At 33.5% G+C, this 18848-nt stretch overlaps 1 protein-coding gene across 2 annotated transcripts in view; it reads left to right on the top strand.

Moving 5' to 3' along the window:
- The window catches only part of DPYD (dihydropyrimidine dehydrogenase), a 1037477-nt gene that overhangs the window by 583376 nt on the left and 435253 nt on the right, over positions 1 to 18848 (top strand). For both annotated transcript variants that reach the window (XM_074188237.1, XM_074188238.1), the window contains exon 14: positions 16317 to 16481. In XM_074188237.1, coding sequence (XP_074044338.1) covers positions 16317 to 16481 — 165 coding nt within the window. The remainder of the gene's footprint in view (positions 1 to 16316; positions 16482 to 18848) is intronic.

Below are 18848 nucleotides of genomic sequence, written 5' to 3'. Positions count from 1 at the left end.
AGAAGTTTTTCAAATGTCCTTTGGTTTGTTTGTTTGCTTTCCCTCCGAAGAAACTGGTGCAAAGCAGTTTGGGGTTTAAAATTGCTTTGAAAGCTTCTATTGTTCCAGGGCTAATTTTAACCTTGTGATAAAGATTGCTTTTTTGTATTCAGTTGAATGTGATATCTAGTAATTGTTTGTCAAGGCTAAGTGCTGTAGGACATAATACATTTTTAAATGGCATTTTGTAATTATCATATAAGCATCTTTATGGCCCAATGCCTGAAAGAATGTTATTGAGTAGAGATGTTAGAATTATGAGAAAAATGAGGTTTTAAACTTTATTATTTTAATTAATAAGTCCCATGCCTACTTCACTTACATTTTTTAAATGGAGATTTATTATTTGGTATGTCTACTAAAATATTTCTCTCCCTCTGTTTCTCTGTCTCACTGTTTCTCTCTTTCTCATTATGAAAATTTTCAGGGTTGTTGGCATAAACTAAATTTCTGAACTTGTGTATCTCTGCATTAAAAGGAAGATGGATGTGCTTGGAAGCAAATTCCCAACATATCCAAAACAAAATATTGCAAAATGAGGTGATAATGCCTTGCTTATTTTAATATGACACACAAATGGGTTAAGATCCAGGAAAAAATTTTGAAGAACAACATCTCCAGCATAAAAATGTATGTAGTAAGTAGTAGTAGTAGTAGTAGTAGTAGTAGTAGTAGTAGTAGTAGTAGTAGTAGTAGCATCATTGGTAATAATAATAGTTGTGGATGGTAAAGTGGATTGAGTGCTAGCCCAGGAGGCAAGATTCATCTTCCTGAATTCAAATCCATCCTCAAGACTACCTGTGTGACCCTGGAAAAGTCATTTAACCCTATTTACCTCAGTTTCCTCATTTGTAAAATGAGCCAGAGAAGAAAATGACAAACTAATCTAGTATTTCTGCCAAGAAAATTCTTTCTTTTTTAGGTTTTTACAATGCAAATGGGGTTAAGTGGCTTGCCCAAGGCCACACAGCTAGGTAATTATTAAGTGTCTGACACTGGATTTGAACCCCGGTATTCCTGACTCCAGGGCCGGTGCTTTATCCACTATGCCACCTAGCTGCCCCTGCCAAGAAAATTCTAAATGTGGTCTTGAAGAGTCAAGATTTTCTAAGCTCTGTGTAGATATCATTTCATTTGATTTTCTCAACACTCTAACTTAAATACTATCCCCCCCCTTTTTTTTCCCCAGGAAGGAAATTGAGGTTAAAAAGATTTTAAAAATCCATATAGGATGAATCAGTTAATCAATTGTTCAATCAACAAACCAGTATTAAATGTCTGATATGTACCAGTCATTCTATTAGACATTGGGGATAAGACTACAAAGAATGACCTAGTTTCTATTGTAATTCTTTTTTGTGGAATTCCAGTTCAAGCAACTCTTCACCATACCTGCCCACCATAGCAATAACTGCATGGTTTTCTTCAGTGTCCTGGTAAATCACAGTTTCTGGATTTTAGAGCCCAAAGAGTATATAGGTTTCTGGTCACTGTCTGTCCTTGCACCACGATATCCTGATATGCATATCAATTGATCAATCATTCTATCAGCAGGCTTTTATAAGTACTTTTATTCTGAGCCTTATAACAATCACCAGAGAAACCAAGACAAAAATAAAATAGTCCTTGCCCTCAGAGTTCAAATCTACAAAAGAAAAGTAAGTATACACATAAGTATAGTAGCTAGCTAGCTAGATAGACAGATATAAATATAAACATATATATATATATATATATATGTACATATATAGTAAAAACAAAAGAAAAATGAATGGGGAAATATAGATTAGGAGGAAGTACTAGAAGGGTTGGAGAAGGAGAAGTGTCAGGAAAGTTAGCCTTTAGAAAACTGAGATTGAATGGAACTTTTAGGAATATTAGAAGTAGATATTTAAGAACTAAGAGGTTGATGAATGGGGGAGGGGGGAGTCTTTTCCAGATATTCATGGACGTGGGAGCTGGAATGGCAGGGATAAGGAGTGTCCATAAGGCTAATTTGAGTGGATCAAAGCAGTCACAAAGGGAACACATAAAAATAATAATGTTACTAAACAGAAGTTCTAAAGTGATTTTAATGCCATAAAGAGTATGCATTTGGTTTGAGAGCTAATGGGAAGCTCCTAAATTTAATTGAGAAGGGCAATGATGTGGTCATACACATGCATTACAGATATCACTTTTTTGGGCAGCCTTGTGAAGGGATAGGCTTGAATCAGGAAGACAGGAGATTTTGTAGAGGTTGAGATGTCAATCCTAGAACCACAGTCTTTCAAAGTCACTGTACTGCAATTCTTTGAGCTCATTTTTCCATCTAGGAGAATGAAAGCTTCTTAAAGAGAGGGATTGTTTCATTTATTATCATTTATTGCTTCAGTGACTACCACAGGGATATGTACTTAGTAGCTGCTTAATGAATGTTTAATAAATTAAATTGGTTTGAACCCTATTAGCTCCTGCTACTTAGATCTTTGGGGTCCCCTTCTTTTGTCTTGAAGTAGAGAGATTGGATCAATTATGGCTTTGTAAAAATCAAACTAATTTAAATAAAATATTTGTCACTGTCACTGAAAAGTCAGCTATGATAATCGAGGAACTCTAATAATGATCAAAACTGACTCATTCTTACACCTTCACATCTGCTATTTTGAGCCTGGAAAGATTTCTTCAAGGCTAATCACAGGATCATTTCAAAAACGGGCCAGCAAGAATTTCTAATTATAGTTTTGCATACAGTATCTACAGACCCTTATCTATTTGAACATTGAACTCAATGATCTAATCAGTTTGTTTGCTAATTAATCATTTTCTCATCCATCTGTCATCATCACTGACAAAACTCTTTCCTTTATAAAACTTCTCTGGGGGGTAGACAGCTTTTGTGAACCAGTGATATGGATGTCTTAAGGAGACAGAGCACCATGGATGACAGATAAAATGAAATGTGGGCTCCCTGTGGTGTTTCCTCACCACAGAATCACTGATTTTTATATTTAGAAAGGGACTTCACTGACCTTCCTCAACTTGTAGGTTTTGCAAAGATAATTTGAATGAAATATAAAACTGTATTTATCCCTAATAAATTTCATCATATTAGTCTTGAACCTAAGTCCTTATTCTGTCAATATCTCTTTGGAGATTCACTCTATCATTCAGTTATAGTAGCTATTACTCTCCGCTTTATGTCATTTGATTATCTGATTAATCTATATGATCTATTCCTTTTGTATGGGGGTGAGATTATGTTAATTCTTCTTTTGTTTTGTGAACAAATATTTTAGACATTAATTCACATGTTATTGTTATTAGAAAATGTATTCAAAGAAAGTTTAAAGACATAAAAAGTGTCCATGAATAGATTAGTACATATTAAAATATAATTCTTTTTAACTTCAGTTATTATTTTTATTTATCCCATAATAAATAACAATCGACAACACTTAGCACATAGTAGGCACTTAATAAATGTTTAGTGATTGATTGATGGGACTGGGTTTAATTTCCTGACACAAACTGCGATCTAGTCTCAGTTGTTTTAGAATTAGAAACTCCTAAGCTAAATTCAAAACAGTGGGTAGCTAGAGTCCTGAGATTGGACACTTGTTTTTTTAATGAATACTTTTTCTAGCTACTTTGTTGTGCCAGTAGACTAATTTCTTAATTCACAGTCTTATGATAATTATTTGAATCATTCATAACAAAAAGAATCATGGGAATTCTGAAGTTGTTTCTTCCATGGGGGATAGTTTGAGGAAATTAACTCATCTAAAAAAATTGACATTATATGTGGCATTCCATACACAGAATCCCTCACCTCTGCAAAATAGAGAAGGAGGTGGTAGGCATTTATTTTTTAAATCAAGTTGCATCTGTTACAAGGAAGGCTCTAAGAACCTTTCGGCAGTACCCTAATACTTGATATTTTGAGGAGTATGGGGCAGATATCAAAATTTTTTCAAATCTTTCCTTATGTAGACAAACATCATCTTTGCTCTAGTTACTTGGGTGACTAAGGTATTATTAGCTATCTTCTGTTTTTCCCTTTTGTGCTCTAAACTTGAACGAACCATACTTTATAATGAATGCCTAAGTAACTTTGAATTAGCTTCCTACTGTTAAGATCATAGGGTTTATAGATTCGAAGATGAAAGGAAACTTAGAGGTCATCTTTTCTAAATCCCTACTGAATGCAATCTATATATTCTCCCACCTCTCCTCCCCTCCTCCCTTAGCAAGGGTCCTTCTTCTATATTGCTGTAATACCTTACCATTTAAACCCCCTATAGTATTCTAATTAAAGAGAGTAAAGCTTGCTTTTCCTACTGAATATTTTAAACATATATTTTAACATAATAGATCATATTTGAAACCCAGTTGGGTTTTTTGTTTTGTTTTCCCCCTTCCTTTCCTTCTTTCTCTTTAGGTAGACTTATCCTCAAGAAGGAATATAACAAGACACAGAATATTTTATTCTGCCCTAAGTATAGATGACTTACTCTTCTCCACACAATAGTGTAGGTAGCACCTTTGTAAAGCAGGTCAGGCTTGAATGGTTTTACTTTCTATACTCATAAAAATTACACTGCTAAAATACTCCCATTTAAGGATGATATTTTATCAAGAGTTCTGCGCAGTAAAAATATCCATGTCTAAAGGGATGATCTAGAGAAGGAGATCTGGTTATAATCAATTGTATTAAATGAAAAATTCTTGAAAACACACCCATTCACAGGGCCATGTCCTCATAGAAACACATTCAATTAACAAAAGCACTGAAGCAAAATATATACTATCATCAAGAATGCATGCCAAGGACTACATATGGTACAGAGTAGAGGATATGTTTGGAAATTAAGGAAGTTGGGAAACCTGAATTTAAACTATTATATTATTATATATTATTATATTATAAACTATTATATTATTATAACAAAGACAAAAATATGAATATCAATGAGTAGAGAATGGATAAAATGGATAGCAGCAAGACTGTTTTGGTAAATATTTAACTATTTGTTTTCCAGGAAAAAATGTATATGCATTTATACACATATAACAAATATATATATATATATATATATATATATATATATATATATATATATATATATACATATCACCCATTTAAATTTAATCTGTGTTGTTAACTTTTTTTCCCATCACTCTCTGAAGTCTAGATGGTCAACAAAATTAAAAATCAAACCTTGATTTATAACACTCGGTGAGGAGGCATTTCAAGGAGGAAATGCTTACACTGAAAATTTAATAATCTATAGTTGTGAGCTGGTATGAACTGGCTCCAGCACACTCCTAGGTAGGAGATAGCAGGATATTAACAAAGTAAAAGATGAAAATGGGAAAAGAATGAGTAAGAGATACAGAAATGATGTTAACTATAAAATGAGACTGTCTAGCTCTTTTCAAATTAAAGATAGGAGCAGGGGGAGAAGAAGGAACACATGTGCAAAGGGGTAGCAAGCAAATAAATTAAAAACCTTTTTAAAATGACCTTTCAAACAGAGTAGCCAGAGATTTTTGCTTACAGACAAGTTTTATTATGAAGTTCTTTACTTATGGTGTGTTTAGGGAACATCTAGCTGCCAGGATAACTTGGACTTGTGTGTGAGAGAAGCTATATCAGCTACTACGTGATAGAATTTTCAATTTCCTACTTGCCCCTGGAATCCTTGAACAAAAATCATCTTTTTTTTTAATCAGGCCTAGAATTTTCTTTTTTATTTGCCTCACTTGATTGTCTGCACAAACTTTATGGGACCTCAGATATTTTTTACAGTCACTTATCAACACATCACTGAAAAGCTCTATTTCTCTATTCACTATAAGGCCATTGTGGCTCTTTCCTCTAGCTGTAACCATGGTAACACTAGGAAGCTTAAACCACTTAATGAACATAACAGTATACTTCTTTGGTATAAGGAGGTCAAGTTTAAGTTATCATTTCATTAACCATTTAGATCTCTGCAACAATTTCAAACTGTTGACTACTGTATCTTCCCTGATATTCTTATCTCCTTGGAGTCCCCAACCTTACACACAGCTGGTCCTTCTGATATTTCTCGAACAGCTCATTTTCTTCAACTAATAATGAATCTTATTCCTCTTCCCATTTCTTATATGTGTTGTTTTTCTTCTTGATCCTTGTCTTTTGCCCTCGTTTCCTTTCTTACTTCTATTTTCCTAGGAGATCTCAAACATTAATAAAGCTTCAACTCTCTCTTTAGCGTTTTTAATATTGAAGTATTCTTCATTCCTCGGGTATCATTTTTATGAACTTGATATGCAAAATTGTATCTCTAACCCTAGAGTCTTTTCTAAACTAGGCAGGTAGTTGGCTCAGTGGAAAGAATACTAGAATTGGAGTCAGGAAAACCTAAATTCAAATTGTCTCAGATACTAGCTTATATGGCCTTAAGTATATGAAAATAATAGCATAACACTTCCCAGAAATGTTATGAGTATCAAATTAGGTATGTATGTTAAAAATACTATGTAAATGTTAGCTATAGATAGGAGTATCATGCCTTTGTCCATATGTGTTCTACCAGTAAAGCAAGCTCAACATGTCCAATTTCTAATGTTTTGTCTTACACCCTAAACTTGCTATTTCTGCTAATTTTAATGTAATAAACATTTGTAAATAGAATGTGTTGAGATGGATACAACTAAGAACCAGTAGATAAATAGATAAATGGAAGAATAGATAAGTAGATAGATACATACATACATAGATAACAGATAAAATTTATGCACATTTCATGATAATTCAAAACATCACTTAAGAATGCTCTATTTATAGGCTATAATAAATAAGCAACTTCACCTAGTCAATTAGCATCTACCAAGAGCTTATTGAGAGCATTACTAAGAGCAGGTACTCTGTAAATAGTAGAAATTCAAAGAAAGCCAAAAAACAGCTCATGTCCTTGGGAAATATTATTCAATTATTGATCTTTTATTTTAATCACATTATTAAATTACATATATAATTTGCTTCTTATAAATCATTGTCAGTTAAGAGGTGTGTATGAGATTTTGTTCAACTTACAGGACGTTAGATTCATCTAGTTTGTATATAAGCTTAATTCCCTTTTTTATACAGCTCTTGTAGAAAAGATGATATGAGGGGCAGCTAGGTGGCCCAGTGGATAGAGCACCGGCCCTGGAGTCAGGAGTACTTGAGTTCAAATCTGGTCTTAGGCACTTAGGAATTACCTAGCTGTGTGGCCTTGGCCAAGCCACTTAACCCCATTGCCTAACAAAAACCTAAAAAAAAAAAAAAAGATGAAATGAAATCTTATGTACAGTTTTCTTGGGCTAAGGGAGGGGTCACCTCTTCAAGTGAACTAGAGTGTCAAGAAGAAAGAGTTATAAAAGATATCTAAGAAAAATAAAAAGGAAAGAATGAGTTCTTGGATAAGGGCCTCAATTTTTTTTTCAGTGAAATATGAGGTAAATTTCTTAGCTGAGGTGTGGAAAAGGGGAGCCATGGGAGACTTGAGGGTTATTGCAAAGTTTGAAAAAAACTCTTATGCTAAATAGGATAGTGAATTGTATAGAGTAGTGAAAAAGATTGTCTTACTATAGTGAGAGCACATATCAGTACATATAAAAAATTTATTGTAGGACCCACTCAACATAGCTTTATATATATATATATATAATTTCATTCAATAATGTGTATAGGAGTAAAGGCAATAGATGGTGAGAATGATCTAATGGTGGGATTTGGAAGAGCAAGATCATCAGTAGATCAAAGAATTACAACTAGTATAGAGTTGAAGTGCTTTAACAAGAGTCAAGATGGAAAAAGGTGGAAAGTGTGTCTAGTACAGGGGTGATATCCTAGGAAAGAACTGAGGAATGACTGAATTAGAGGTCATAAGTGAAGATTTAAAAAAAACAGCATTAGGGGTTGCAAAGTGGAGGGAAAGAAAAATGATAAAAGATCATGTTCAGATAAAGGGAATCCAGAGATCAAAAATATTCAAAGTAGAACATTCAAAGGTCTGAACATCTGTTGAGTACAGGAGGTGGGGTAGAGAAGTAAGTCCCAGTGAGTAAGGACAGAAAGAAATGAGTGCAAGTAGCTAGGACTGCAAACAATAAAGGAAGGGCAAAGAGGGATCTTGGTCTCAGTTGAGTACAGAAGGAGGAAAGTAGTAAGAAAAGGAAAATTTTTAAGATGAAATCAAGTTTGTTATCTATGGAATAATTATTTCAGAGAGCACAGTGGGTATATTTGGAGTGGGACATAGAATAGGGATAAGGGTCCAATAAAGGGAATAGCAATAAAGGAACTAACTATCAATGGGGGATGGTAAATGGAGATCATATAATGATGGTTCACAGGGAAGAGAAGAATATGGTGTGGTGACAATATGTTAACCATTGTAGAATGACGATTCTCTGGCAGATTATCATGGCAATGTGAAACAAGTAAAAGGGTGAGTTAGTAGGTGAGAGTGAGAAGCCTAGCTGAGCCTTCATATGCTATGAAATTGCCGGGTTTTTATTTACAACGCCGGCTTCTTTATGCTAGTCCGTCCTCTTACTCACCAGTCCAACGCGTGATGAGTCTTCGGGGTACCCCCGGCCCCCACTCTTTGATGGGGGAAGAACCAGACAGAGCGCCTGAGGTGGGTAATGAGTCTTTATTCTTCTGTGATCACATTCCCGCTCCCCCCCACCTCTCAGCAGACCCTTTTATCCCCTCTGTCCTCCCTCCCATGAACTCTTACTCAATGAGGGGCCGAGTTCTGTAACATTCCCTTATAAGGTGATTATGTTTCCCCCTCTAAGCGACCGCCAAGCCTCTTCCCCCCGCCCCCAACATGAAATAAATATAAATATTATATAATATAGTAACATGAGTGAGGAATTTCAGAAATCTGAAAAAATAGAAATACAAACTTTTCAGGTTATATTGAGGTCCAAAGTTAAGTGATGCTACCTTAGCTGGTAACTGAGATAAAATAAAGATCATTGAAAAATTAATTCAACATATGATGTACAAGGAACTTTCATCTATTATTCCAACTCTTATTGAATGTTACTTTTATTCTAAAACCCAAAAGCAATATTATTATGATTTTACTTACTTAATATTAACTTTCCTTCCTAAAATTTCATTGTATAATAGTACCCAAAACTTTTCATTTCCAAACTAGTAGTTTGAGGAAATTATAGTCATATTCTTAATGGTATGAATTCAAAACAATAATAACAATCACCGCTCATGTTTATAAATTGTTTTACTAAAATACTGTGTTATATAAGTAATGATTCTACTTAAATATAGATGAGGAAACTAAGATTATGGAAATTGTATTTTACACAAGATTACATAAATATCTCCATGACAGTTCTATTGATGTTCAAATTCAACTTTTACACTACTTCAGAACAACTATGGGGAAATCTAATTCGTAAGAGCATCCATTCATTTTTTCATTCCATTTAACTTCTTTTCAGATATATGAAGTCAATGAAGATTTACTGAAAAGTTAATCAATATCTGGGGTGTGCAAATGAGGTGGAAAACAGGAGGAAGACCATAGCAAGCTAGACCTGGAGTCAGGAAGACTTAGGTTTAAATCCCATATCAATCAAAGTGAGGAAAATGAAGGCTCAAGTTTTGGAAATAATACATGGACATGGTCTTGAGTCCTTTCAGGGAATGTATCAAGCCACCCACATAACTCCTAAGGACTGAGCTCTCATTGGTAAATACTGGTTCTCAATTACATACAAAACAAGTTAGAATCTCAAGTTAGAGGGGTTTTTTCCTCCAACTTTCATCTTACTTCTTTCCTGTCTTCCTTCATTCTTCACCTATTTTTCTCTGACCCCATCTTCATCTTGATTCTTTTCTAGTCTTGACAATCAAAGGATATCATGAAATATCATTCCAAAGTGAGAGTAATGGAAATGTATTCCTGGTCACTCCTTATAGTTTCTGAATACATAATTGCCTTCTCATGAGACATCATTTGAGTTCCTTAATGCAGAATATTTTGACATATTTAGAGACAAAGTTGAGAAATGTTTTAATGATGATCCTATGTAAATGAGCAGAATATGAATCCATGTGCTCTATTTCCTTCATACTGGGAGTCTTCCAAAACTTAACTTTATTAAATCACAGCTAGAGAAGCAATCACCACCATCACCACCACTTGCACCACTAAAACAACAAACTTTTAATTTTATATATCTGTTATTTTATTTCATTAAGTAATTAATTAATAGTGATTTTATCTAGTATAACAGTGGATAGAGATGGAGAGTTGAACAGTGCAAAGAGATCATAGTGGATAAGATAGTAAACTTTAATTTAGAAGATTTTAGTTCAAAATCCAGTTCATACATTTACCAACTATATGAGCCTGGACAAGACAATTAATCTTTCTAGGACAATTTCCTTATTTATAAAATGGTGATAATAACATCATCTCCCAAAGTTATTGTGAGGATGAGAAAATATTTATAAAGTATTTTCCCCCACAATTTTTTTATTTGACAAAAAATACATTATTATGTGCACATTAAAACATGAAAGGATTCATAATATAAAGCAATAAATTCTTGATTTCAAGAAAGCTTATTATATGATAAACATCACACATCGTGTTCAAAATCATTCACCTTTTCTTTGCTTGCTTGTAGGTTTTTTCCTGTTCTCTGCTGTGCACTGTTTATTTTTTTCTTCCACCTTCCCCCAGGATGGCTATATTTAAATACATATATATATATCTATATATATATATATATATGCATATGTACACATATAGATATATAAAAACAGACATATGCATATTCACATACATAAATACAACCATATATAGGTATTATATCTGTGTGTATATATACACAATTATATACTATATATTTGCATATGTAGATACATTTGCATATATAGATATATACATGCATATTCATAGATATATGCTTGGTTTGTGTGTATCTCTCATTTTTATAACATTTCCTGAAAGCAAAACCCCTTCTCACTCCACTACTTTATTTCTACTTCATTCCTTGCCCTCCTATTTCTTCAAAGCCCTTTGATCTAAATATCCTTCTATATCCCCCCTATAATCTTCACACCCTTCAATATCCTATTTTCTAACTTATTACCCTCCCTAGCCCTTCCTCTTATTTCTTTTTTAATTTAGAAGGCTTTTATAGATATAGATACAGTATGTATATATATATATATGTATATGCATGCATACAAATTTATATATATATATATATATATATATATATATATATATATATTTATTGTTTCTTCTTTAATCCATTCCCAGTGAGAGTAGATTTCTAGAACTACCAACTATCCTTCTCCATTTACTTTTTCTGTTTCTGTTTCAATTCTTCTTATACTTCAATTGTATAACATTTTTTTTAAAATCTCTTCCTAGATCTTACTTTTTTAAGAATCCCATTTTAGCTCTATCCCCATCTTTTCTTCTAATTACTATTATGGTTTGCATTTCCATGTATAGATTGAAATCAGTTTTCCCTTATTGAGTCTCTGGAAATTAGTTTTTGATATTTATGTTATTTTTCTTTTAGTTCTTATATGTCAAATTCTCAATTAAGTGCAGATCTTTTTGCCATGAAATCCTGAAAATCCTGTAATTTGATGAATGTCCATTTTTTTCATTCAAGATTTTGCTTAACTTTGCTGGGTATGATATTTGTGGTCACAACACCAATTCTTTTGTTTTTTGATATGTTGTATTCTAATCTGTTGCTAGATCTTGTGAAATTCTAATTGTAGTTCTGCCATATTTGATATTTTTTCTTGTTGCTCTTAATATTTTCTCTCTACCCTATTTATTTTTTGGAATTTAGCTTTGCTTTACTTATCAGTTTTCTTGATGGGACCTCTTTCAGATGGTATTCACTAATTATTCTACAATTTCTAGTTTCCCTCTTATTCTAAAACTTCAGGACAATTTTCCTTAATTGTTAGATTGTAGCTTTCAGGTAGTCCAGTTATCCTTATATTTTCTCTTCTTGATCTGTTCTCTATATTTCTCTTCTATTTTTCATTCTTTGTATTTTGTATTTTGTTTTTTGTTTTGGATTTTTGCAAAGCAATGGGGTTAAGTGTCTTGCTCAAGGTCACTCATTTATATTTTGCTTTATAATTTTTGTTCTCTTATAACTTCATGACTTCCCCTTTCTCAATTCTAATTTTCAAAGAGTTATTTTCTTCCTTAAGATTCTGGACCTCTTTTTTCCAATTGGCTTACCTTCTTTTGTCAATTTTCTTATCTTTCTTGGATTGTTCTTACTTTTTTTTTAGTTTTTCTCAATCTTTCTTGTTTGATTTTTAAAGTCTTTTTTAAGATCCTCAGTGAATTCTTTTTGAGTAGGTAACCATTGGGCTTTACCCTTTGGGATAGGTAAGGAGGGTTTTTTGTTTATTTTCTCCTTTGTCCTCTCTATTTCTCATATTAGCCATCTATGTTTAGATTCTTTCTCCTTTGCCTACTCATTTTAAAATTTCTTTTAGTAATTTTTTCTTACATTTAGCTCTAATATTGTAGTCTGGAGGGAAGTCATCTCTTATCTCAGGAATTTTGTCCTGGACCAAAACCCTACACTATTTTTCCCTTTCAAGCCCCAACTGGGTCCCTCTGCACACTTTGCTAGAAATGATCTTACTCCCTGAGAACCCTCCAAAACTTATAACCTTCAATTCTCTCTTCTGGCCTGGAATCAATACTGAAATCTCAATTCTATCTTGTGTCCACAACCAGCAGTGTTAATTCTCCACTATCTCTGCATTCATTGAGTGGGTGATGGTCCCTTCTTGCTCAAGACTGCATCTCACCTGCACAGCTGGATCTGGAGTCCCTTATCAGAAAAGGTTCCCTCTCTTCCCCCTCCTCCCATCTCAGACACCTGACTTCAGGTGTCTGTTCAGAAGGTGAAAATTCTTGTGGCTGAGGTTAATCTACCTCCCAACCCAGCTAGGGTTTGCCTCTTGCTATTTCAGGGAGCTAGCCTGGAAGTGTTTGCACTTCACGCAGCAAGAGGAACCTTCATCCCAGGATTTTTTCTGGTTATCCTCAAGGAACACTGGATCTTCTCCAGTTTTTCCACTGTTCTGCCACAAGTTTTTTTTTGTTTTGTTTTGTTTTGTTTTTGCCACTTTACTTTCCCCTGTAAGGTGAGTTTTTTGGTTTTATTTTGTTCTCTGTTTCTGTGTGTGTGTGTGTGTGTGTGTGTGTGTGTGTTTTGTTTTATTTTTGACTTGTCAGTGGAGGAAATATCTGGAGAGCTTGGAATTTTCTGATTTACTCTGCCAACTTCACAGAATCATCTACCTATATAGTATCTTACAAATCTTAGAGCATTTTATGAATATTAACTATTATCTGAGATAATGGACAATGATAGGATGGTCTTAAAAGCATTGCCTTGGGAATCAGGAGATATAGGAATATTGAATAATGATTTTTACCTTCTACAAGTCCTAATACCATGTTTATCAAAGGGACTGCAAGTGTGACCTCTGATGACACTTCTAATTGATTTTTCTTTGCTTAAAAAAATCTTAAGCATTCATTAACCAAATAAAGACATATTAGGATACATTTGGATAAAATAGTAAATTCTGAAATAAAGAGTGATAAAGGAAAGGGAATAATCAGATGCAGAGAAGGAATGAACCAGAAAAGTCAAATTTCTTCCAGAAATGAAGGGTTTGTCTTGTACTTCCTCTTCTCGTTCCTTTTCAAAAGATGAGTGTTTTCAGGAGAAAGAGAAGTGTGTGAAAAAGACTTCAGATCTTAACCTTAAAAAATCTGAGTTCTAATCCCATTTCCAACACTTTGTGATACTGTGTAAATAATTTAACTTCTCTGAACCTCAATTTCTTCATCTGTAGAATAGGTGTAATTATATTGGCTCTCACTGTCTCACTGAACTGCTGTGATGAAAACACTTTATAAATCATAAACCTCTACTTATAATTGCAGTCTTTTGGCTAGTTAGACTTCCTTTGTCCTTCTCCAGGTATTTGTCTTAATTTTTAACTGTGAACTAATCCCAATCCAATCAGTGGTATTAGCTCAGAATGGTTAAATTATTACACCTCTGAGAGATATTTGCATTTTAATTTAGGACTTCAGAAGACTGAAAAGCCTTTTTAAACCCCAAAGAAATTAATTTCTATTTGTGGAATCAAAGACTTTTTGGAGTTAGTAACAAAAACTGATTGTGGGGCAGGGAAAACTACCTTGCAATCTTCTAAACATGCTTTATCAATTTGAATGATTGGTCTTTCCCTTTAGATCCTTTTGGGAACTTTAGATTGTAACTTTCTTAGAATTGCCATTAATAGCATGTGCCATGACACTCCAAGGCTAAGGTGTCTCTGATTCCCCGGGCTATGGACAATCTGTGTTATCAAATTCTATCCCCAATCCTGGAATTCTTGGAAGACTCTGGTGATATGAATTCAACCTAGGGTACAGTAATTTAAATTAGCCACAGTTGGTCATATTCATCACTGGCCTCATTGCCAGAAGTGTCTCTGGAAGGCACTAAATGTCTAAGATTGCCTCAGTGTTTCACAACCAAATTCTGACAATTTGGAAAAGTTAACCTCCTACTGGGATTCAGGGAAAATGAGTCAGTAGATAATTGCAGCTCTCTTTTGGACTCTGATTTGCCTTTGCCAGATTTCCTGACTCTGAGTGTACAAGATGAGGGCATCTTGTAAAGCCATCTTCCTCTAGAGAGGCTAATGAAATGCAAGGTATACCTTCTAAGATTGGCACTTTTTAATCCTACATTTGCCAAAATGAAAATCTGGCAGACTGGGTTGGAACCTTCTGGAGAGAGCCTACAGGTTTTTTTTTCCCATTAAGATTATGGGAAAATTGGTAGGAAGAAACAAATCATAGTGTGGGCTGATGATGTTACAAAATGATTACAATGGAAGTGGAATGATAATGAATAAAAATTAACTGGTATGATTTCTATAAGTCTAAATGTACATATTTGCAAAGGCATTATTGTAACATTTATACAATTTATTTTATAATATACTAATTCAAATGTAAAAATGGATGTAAATTACCAGAAATTAACATGCAATGTGAAGAAAAGTCCTTTTATCCTCTGCAACTGTAGCATTTGGCAGATTCAGGAATAAATAATCTTTTGTGGCAAGGGTATGCCTTATCAAACATATGCAGATCAGCACTAATTAATGCTAATTAAGGTTTCCTGTCTATCTAGTTGGAAAAACGTCCAAATGTTATGAAATCCAGTTAGTATGCCTATTACGCTAATTGTTTTATATGGGGTGGTTCTTAATTAAAATATGTAAATTGACCTTAATTGCTATATACTAATGGGGGTTCATGTTATCTCACTAAAAGTGACAAGATGGTGAGGAGGGGTACTTAAATGACTAATTCTGATAAATCCTTAACTAAATGACCTTTACTCAAAATTATTTTTAATTAGAAGTTGGCAAAAGAAACATTTTTCCTTCTTTGTTTCTTTTTAGTTTTAAATAATGTCAGAAATGTTACTGTTCTTCGTTAATATTACCATAGAAGCAGTTGTGGATTGTTAATTATACTTAACAAGCATGTTAATTTTACTGTTTACTGTTTATAGTTTATCATGAAGTTATTGATATCCTCATTTTAGTCTTGTGAAAAGTGGCTTTCTTCCCAATGAATTTGCATTTATGACTGCAACTCTATAGATAATCTGACCCAGCTCCCATCTTAAAGAATACTCTAAAATTCACAAACTACCAATGCCTCAAGCATTTTTTGGATGACTTACTTGGTTTTTTTGGCTATAAACAAAATTCAAAAGTAAAGCCACCTTTGAAATCTTACTTGATACAATGAAAAGAAATCTTTTTGGATTCTTGTACATTATTCCCATCATGTATTTGTTCTTCATTGTATCACCAATAAGTTAAAAAAAAAAAACATTTCTATCATACTCCAGATCCATCTAAGCAGTATTTAAATATTTTTATTTCCCTATGAGTCTGGATTATGGAAAAGGATTTTGCTCCATCTATAACATATTTGAATTTAGTTTTTCACCTGAAATCATGTGTTAACTATAATTTAAGGCACATTTTGTGGATTTTATTCTGGAAAATAAGAGAAAAAAACTTAGTAAGTCATTGTTATGCTGAAGAGAATAGATAATAAAAGCTGCAATGTTAGATTGCAAAATGATAGTCAAAGTCTTTTCTCTTTTAACAGGACATTGTGACTAATGTTTCACCACGGATCATCCGGGGCACCACCTCAGGCCCTGTGTACGGCCCAGGACAAAGCTCCTTCCTTAATATTGAACTCATCAGTGAGAAAACAGCAGCATATTGGTGTCAATGTGTCAGTGAACTAAAGGCCGACTTTCCTGACAACGTAAGTGCAATTTAACGTTTAAAACAAGAGAACTGGCATAAGTTGGAGAATGTTTATTTAAACATCCAATTTATCCGTTCATAAATATTAATATATATAATATATTTTATTAAAGAATCTGCCAGTTGCTTTGCTGATGCTAAGAAAGATAAAAACGATAGAAAACTCAAGAGCTCATAAAAATCCTTCACGACGGGGAGGCTTTGTTATAAATGGGAATATGCAGATGAAAAAAGTCTCTCCATCAACAAGGGGATAGGGAGTGGAATTCTTATGTTTTAAGCTTCTCTCCCCTGTGTGTGGCATGGATTTATAAGGGTGATGACCTTAGGAAGAGATTGTGGGCTCTGAGCTCCATTTGTAAGAAGGAGAATCAGAGCTGCTGCTAATACAACTGGTCTCTCTCTTTCCTTGGGATATCATTCACCACAAATAATCTTCTCTTTTTATTATGAGTCTAACCCTTTGAAAAATGTCCTCTTCTAATCTGGTAAGAAGCCGTTTTGAAATGATGCAGAATATGATAAAGATGAAGAAAAGCATTCAATTCTAGTTAGGAATTTTTGTATAGTTTTTTTTTTTATTTTTGGTTTGTTTTTGTTCTTGTGGGTTTTTTTTTTGTCTTTGTTTTGTTTTGTTTTAAAGACAGGAGAATTTATTTTCTTCTCCCTTGCAGAGTATTCTTTATTACTTGTCCTTATTTCACACCTCTTTTCTTTGCAGAAACTGGAGACTATGAGTGGGAAATATTGCATATAATTTCACATATTTTCAATGTGTTGATTAGTTTGACTGAACTGTTTTTCCCCTCTTTAATTTTTTTTTTATTGTAAAGGAATAACTCTCAGATTAGGGAATAGGGAAAGACATGTAGGAAATGTAGGTAATGTTAGAGTCAAGTAAATCATTTGAAACCGATTTTAAAAATTCTCTCTCTCTCTCTCTCTCTCTCTCTCTCTCTCTATTTATATATATATATATATATATGTATATGTATATACATATATATATATATATATAGTGTGTGTGTTTTAAGAGATACTATGTTAGTCTATTGATCAAAAAAGAAATTTCATTTTTGGTTAAAGCAGCATATAGGCTGACTAATATTTTGTTCAAAGGTCTAGAAATAAAAAAAATTACTCTTGTTTCTCTTCCAAAACATAATATAGGATCTCTTGAAAACATTTAATAATTATTTTTCTTGGCCTAACAGTGATATAGTTGAGGGATATCAAATTCAAATAGAAATGGGGGCTATTACAAGATACCTAAGGATCCATGCAGACTGAATATTGACTTAGAAAACCACATATTAATTTTTCCTATGTTCTATTTTTTTATTTTTTTGCTAAATATTTAGCATTTCATTTTAATCTGTTTACAATCACACTATATGTTTGACACGTCTAAAGTAGACCATAGCTTATTCATAGAGTATTTAAGGTTCAAAGAAATCCAGCCATAGGTTTGATTTATATGACTGAAACTGAATCCCAGAAATCTGAAAATGACTCATCTGAATTCACAGTCATTTTAGTCATGGTCATCGTCCACATACTCAATATATATTGAGTTACCCAATCAGAATATAATCTCCTTTAAAGCAAGCATTCTTTTTGTCTTTCTTTGTCTCCTCAGTAATTAGCACAATGACTGATAAATAGGGAGCGCTTGTTAAATTATGTTGATTGATAGATCATAGAACAGGTGATTGAATATCATCACATTCAGTATTTAGTTTCCTTGAGTATTCCACATTTTAACATGCTTTTCTTCTCAACCTGGTGTGGAAGAACCGCACCATTTTCCTTTCAAAATTTAACTTTTTAACTAATCTGTTCATCCAACCAATATTTTTGAGTGTACCCTAAATTTAATTCCACTTTGATTAAATTTCCCTAACATCTCTGTGTTGCAAAGGAAAATTAAGGCTTTCCTAAACATTAGTTATCTAAAAATAGAATATTGTTTTGAGAGATTATGGGTTAGTCTTCACGGGAGACCTCTTATGGAAAAGCAGAATGACCACTCTCAAATATTTTGTAGCCATGCTTCTTTTACATTTGAATTAGATGATTCCCGAGATCTCTCAGAGACAGATAGGTGGTGTAGTAGAGAGAGCACTGGAGTCAGGAAGATCTGTGTTCAAATTTGACCTCAGACCCTAACAAGGTATATGACTTTGGACAAGTCTTTAATCCTATTTGCCTCAATTTTCTCATCTATCAAATGAGCTGGAGAGGGAAATGGCAAACCACTCCAATATTTTTGCCAAGAAAACCCTTTGAAGTGTTGGTGCATTATGGTCCATGGGATCACAAAGAGTCAGACAAGACTGACTAACAAATAGAGGGAGGTCCCTTA

This window comes from Macrotis lagotis, chromosome 5 (genome assembly GCF_037893015.1).
Source record: "Macrotis lagotis isolate mMagLag1 chromosome 5, bilby.v1.9.chrom.fasta, whole genome shotgun sequence".
Taxonomy (NCBI): Eukaryota; Metazoa; Chordata; class Mammalia; order Peramelemorphia; family Peramelidae; genus Macrotis; species Macrotis lagotis.
Note: the sequence above shows the minus strand (reverse complement) of the source record. Positions and strands in the feature narration are given on the sequence as shown.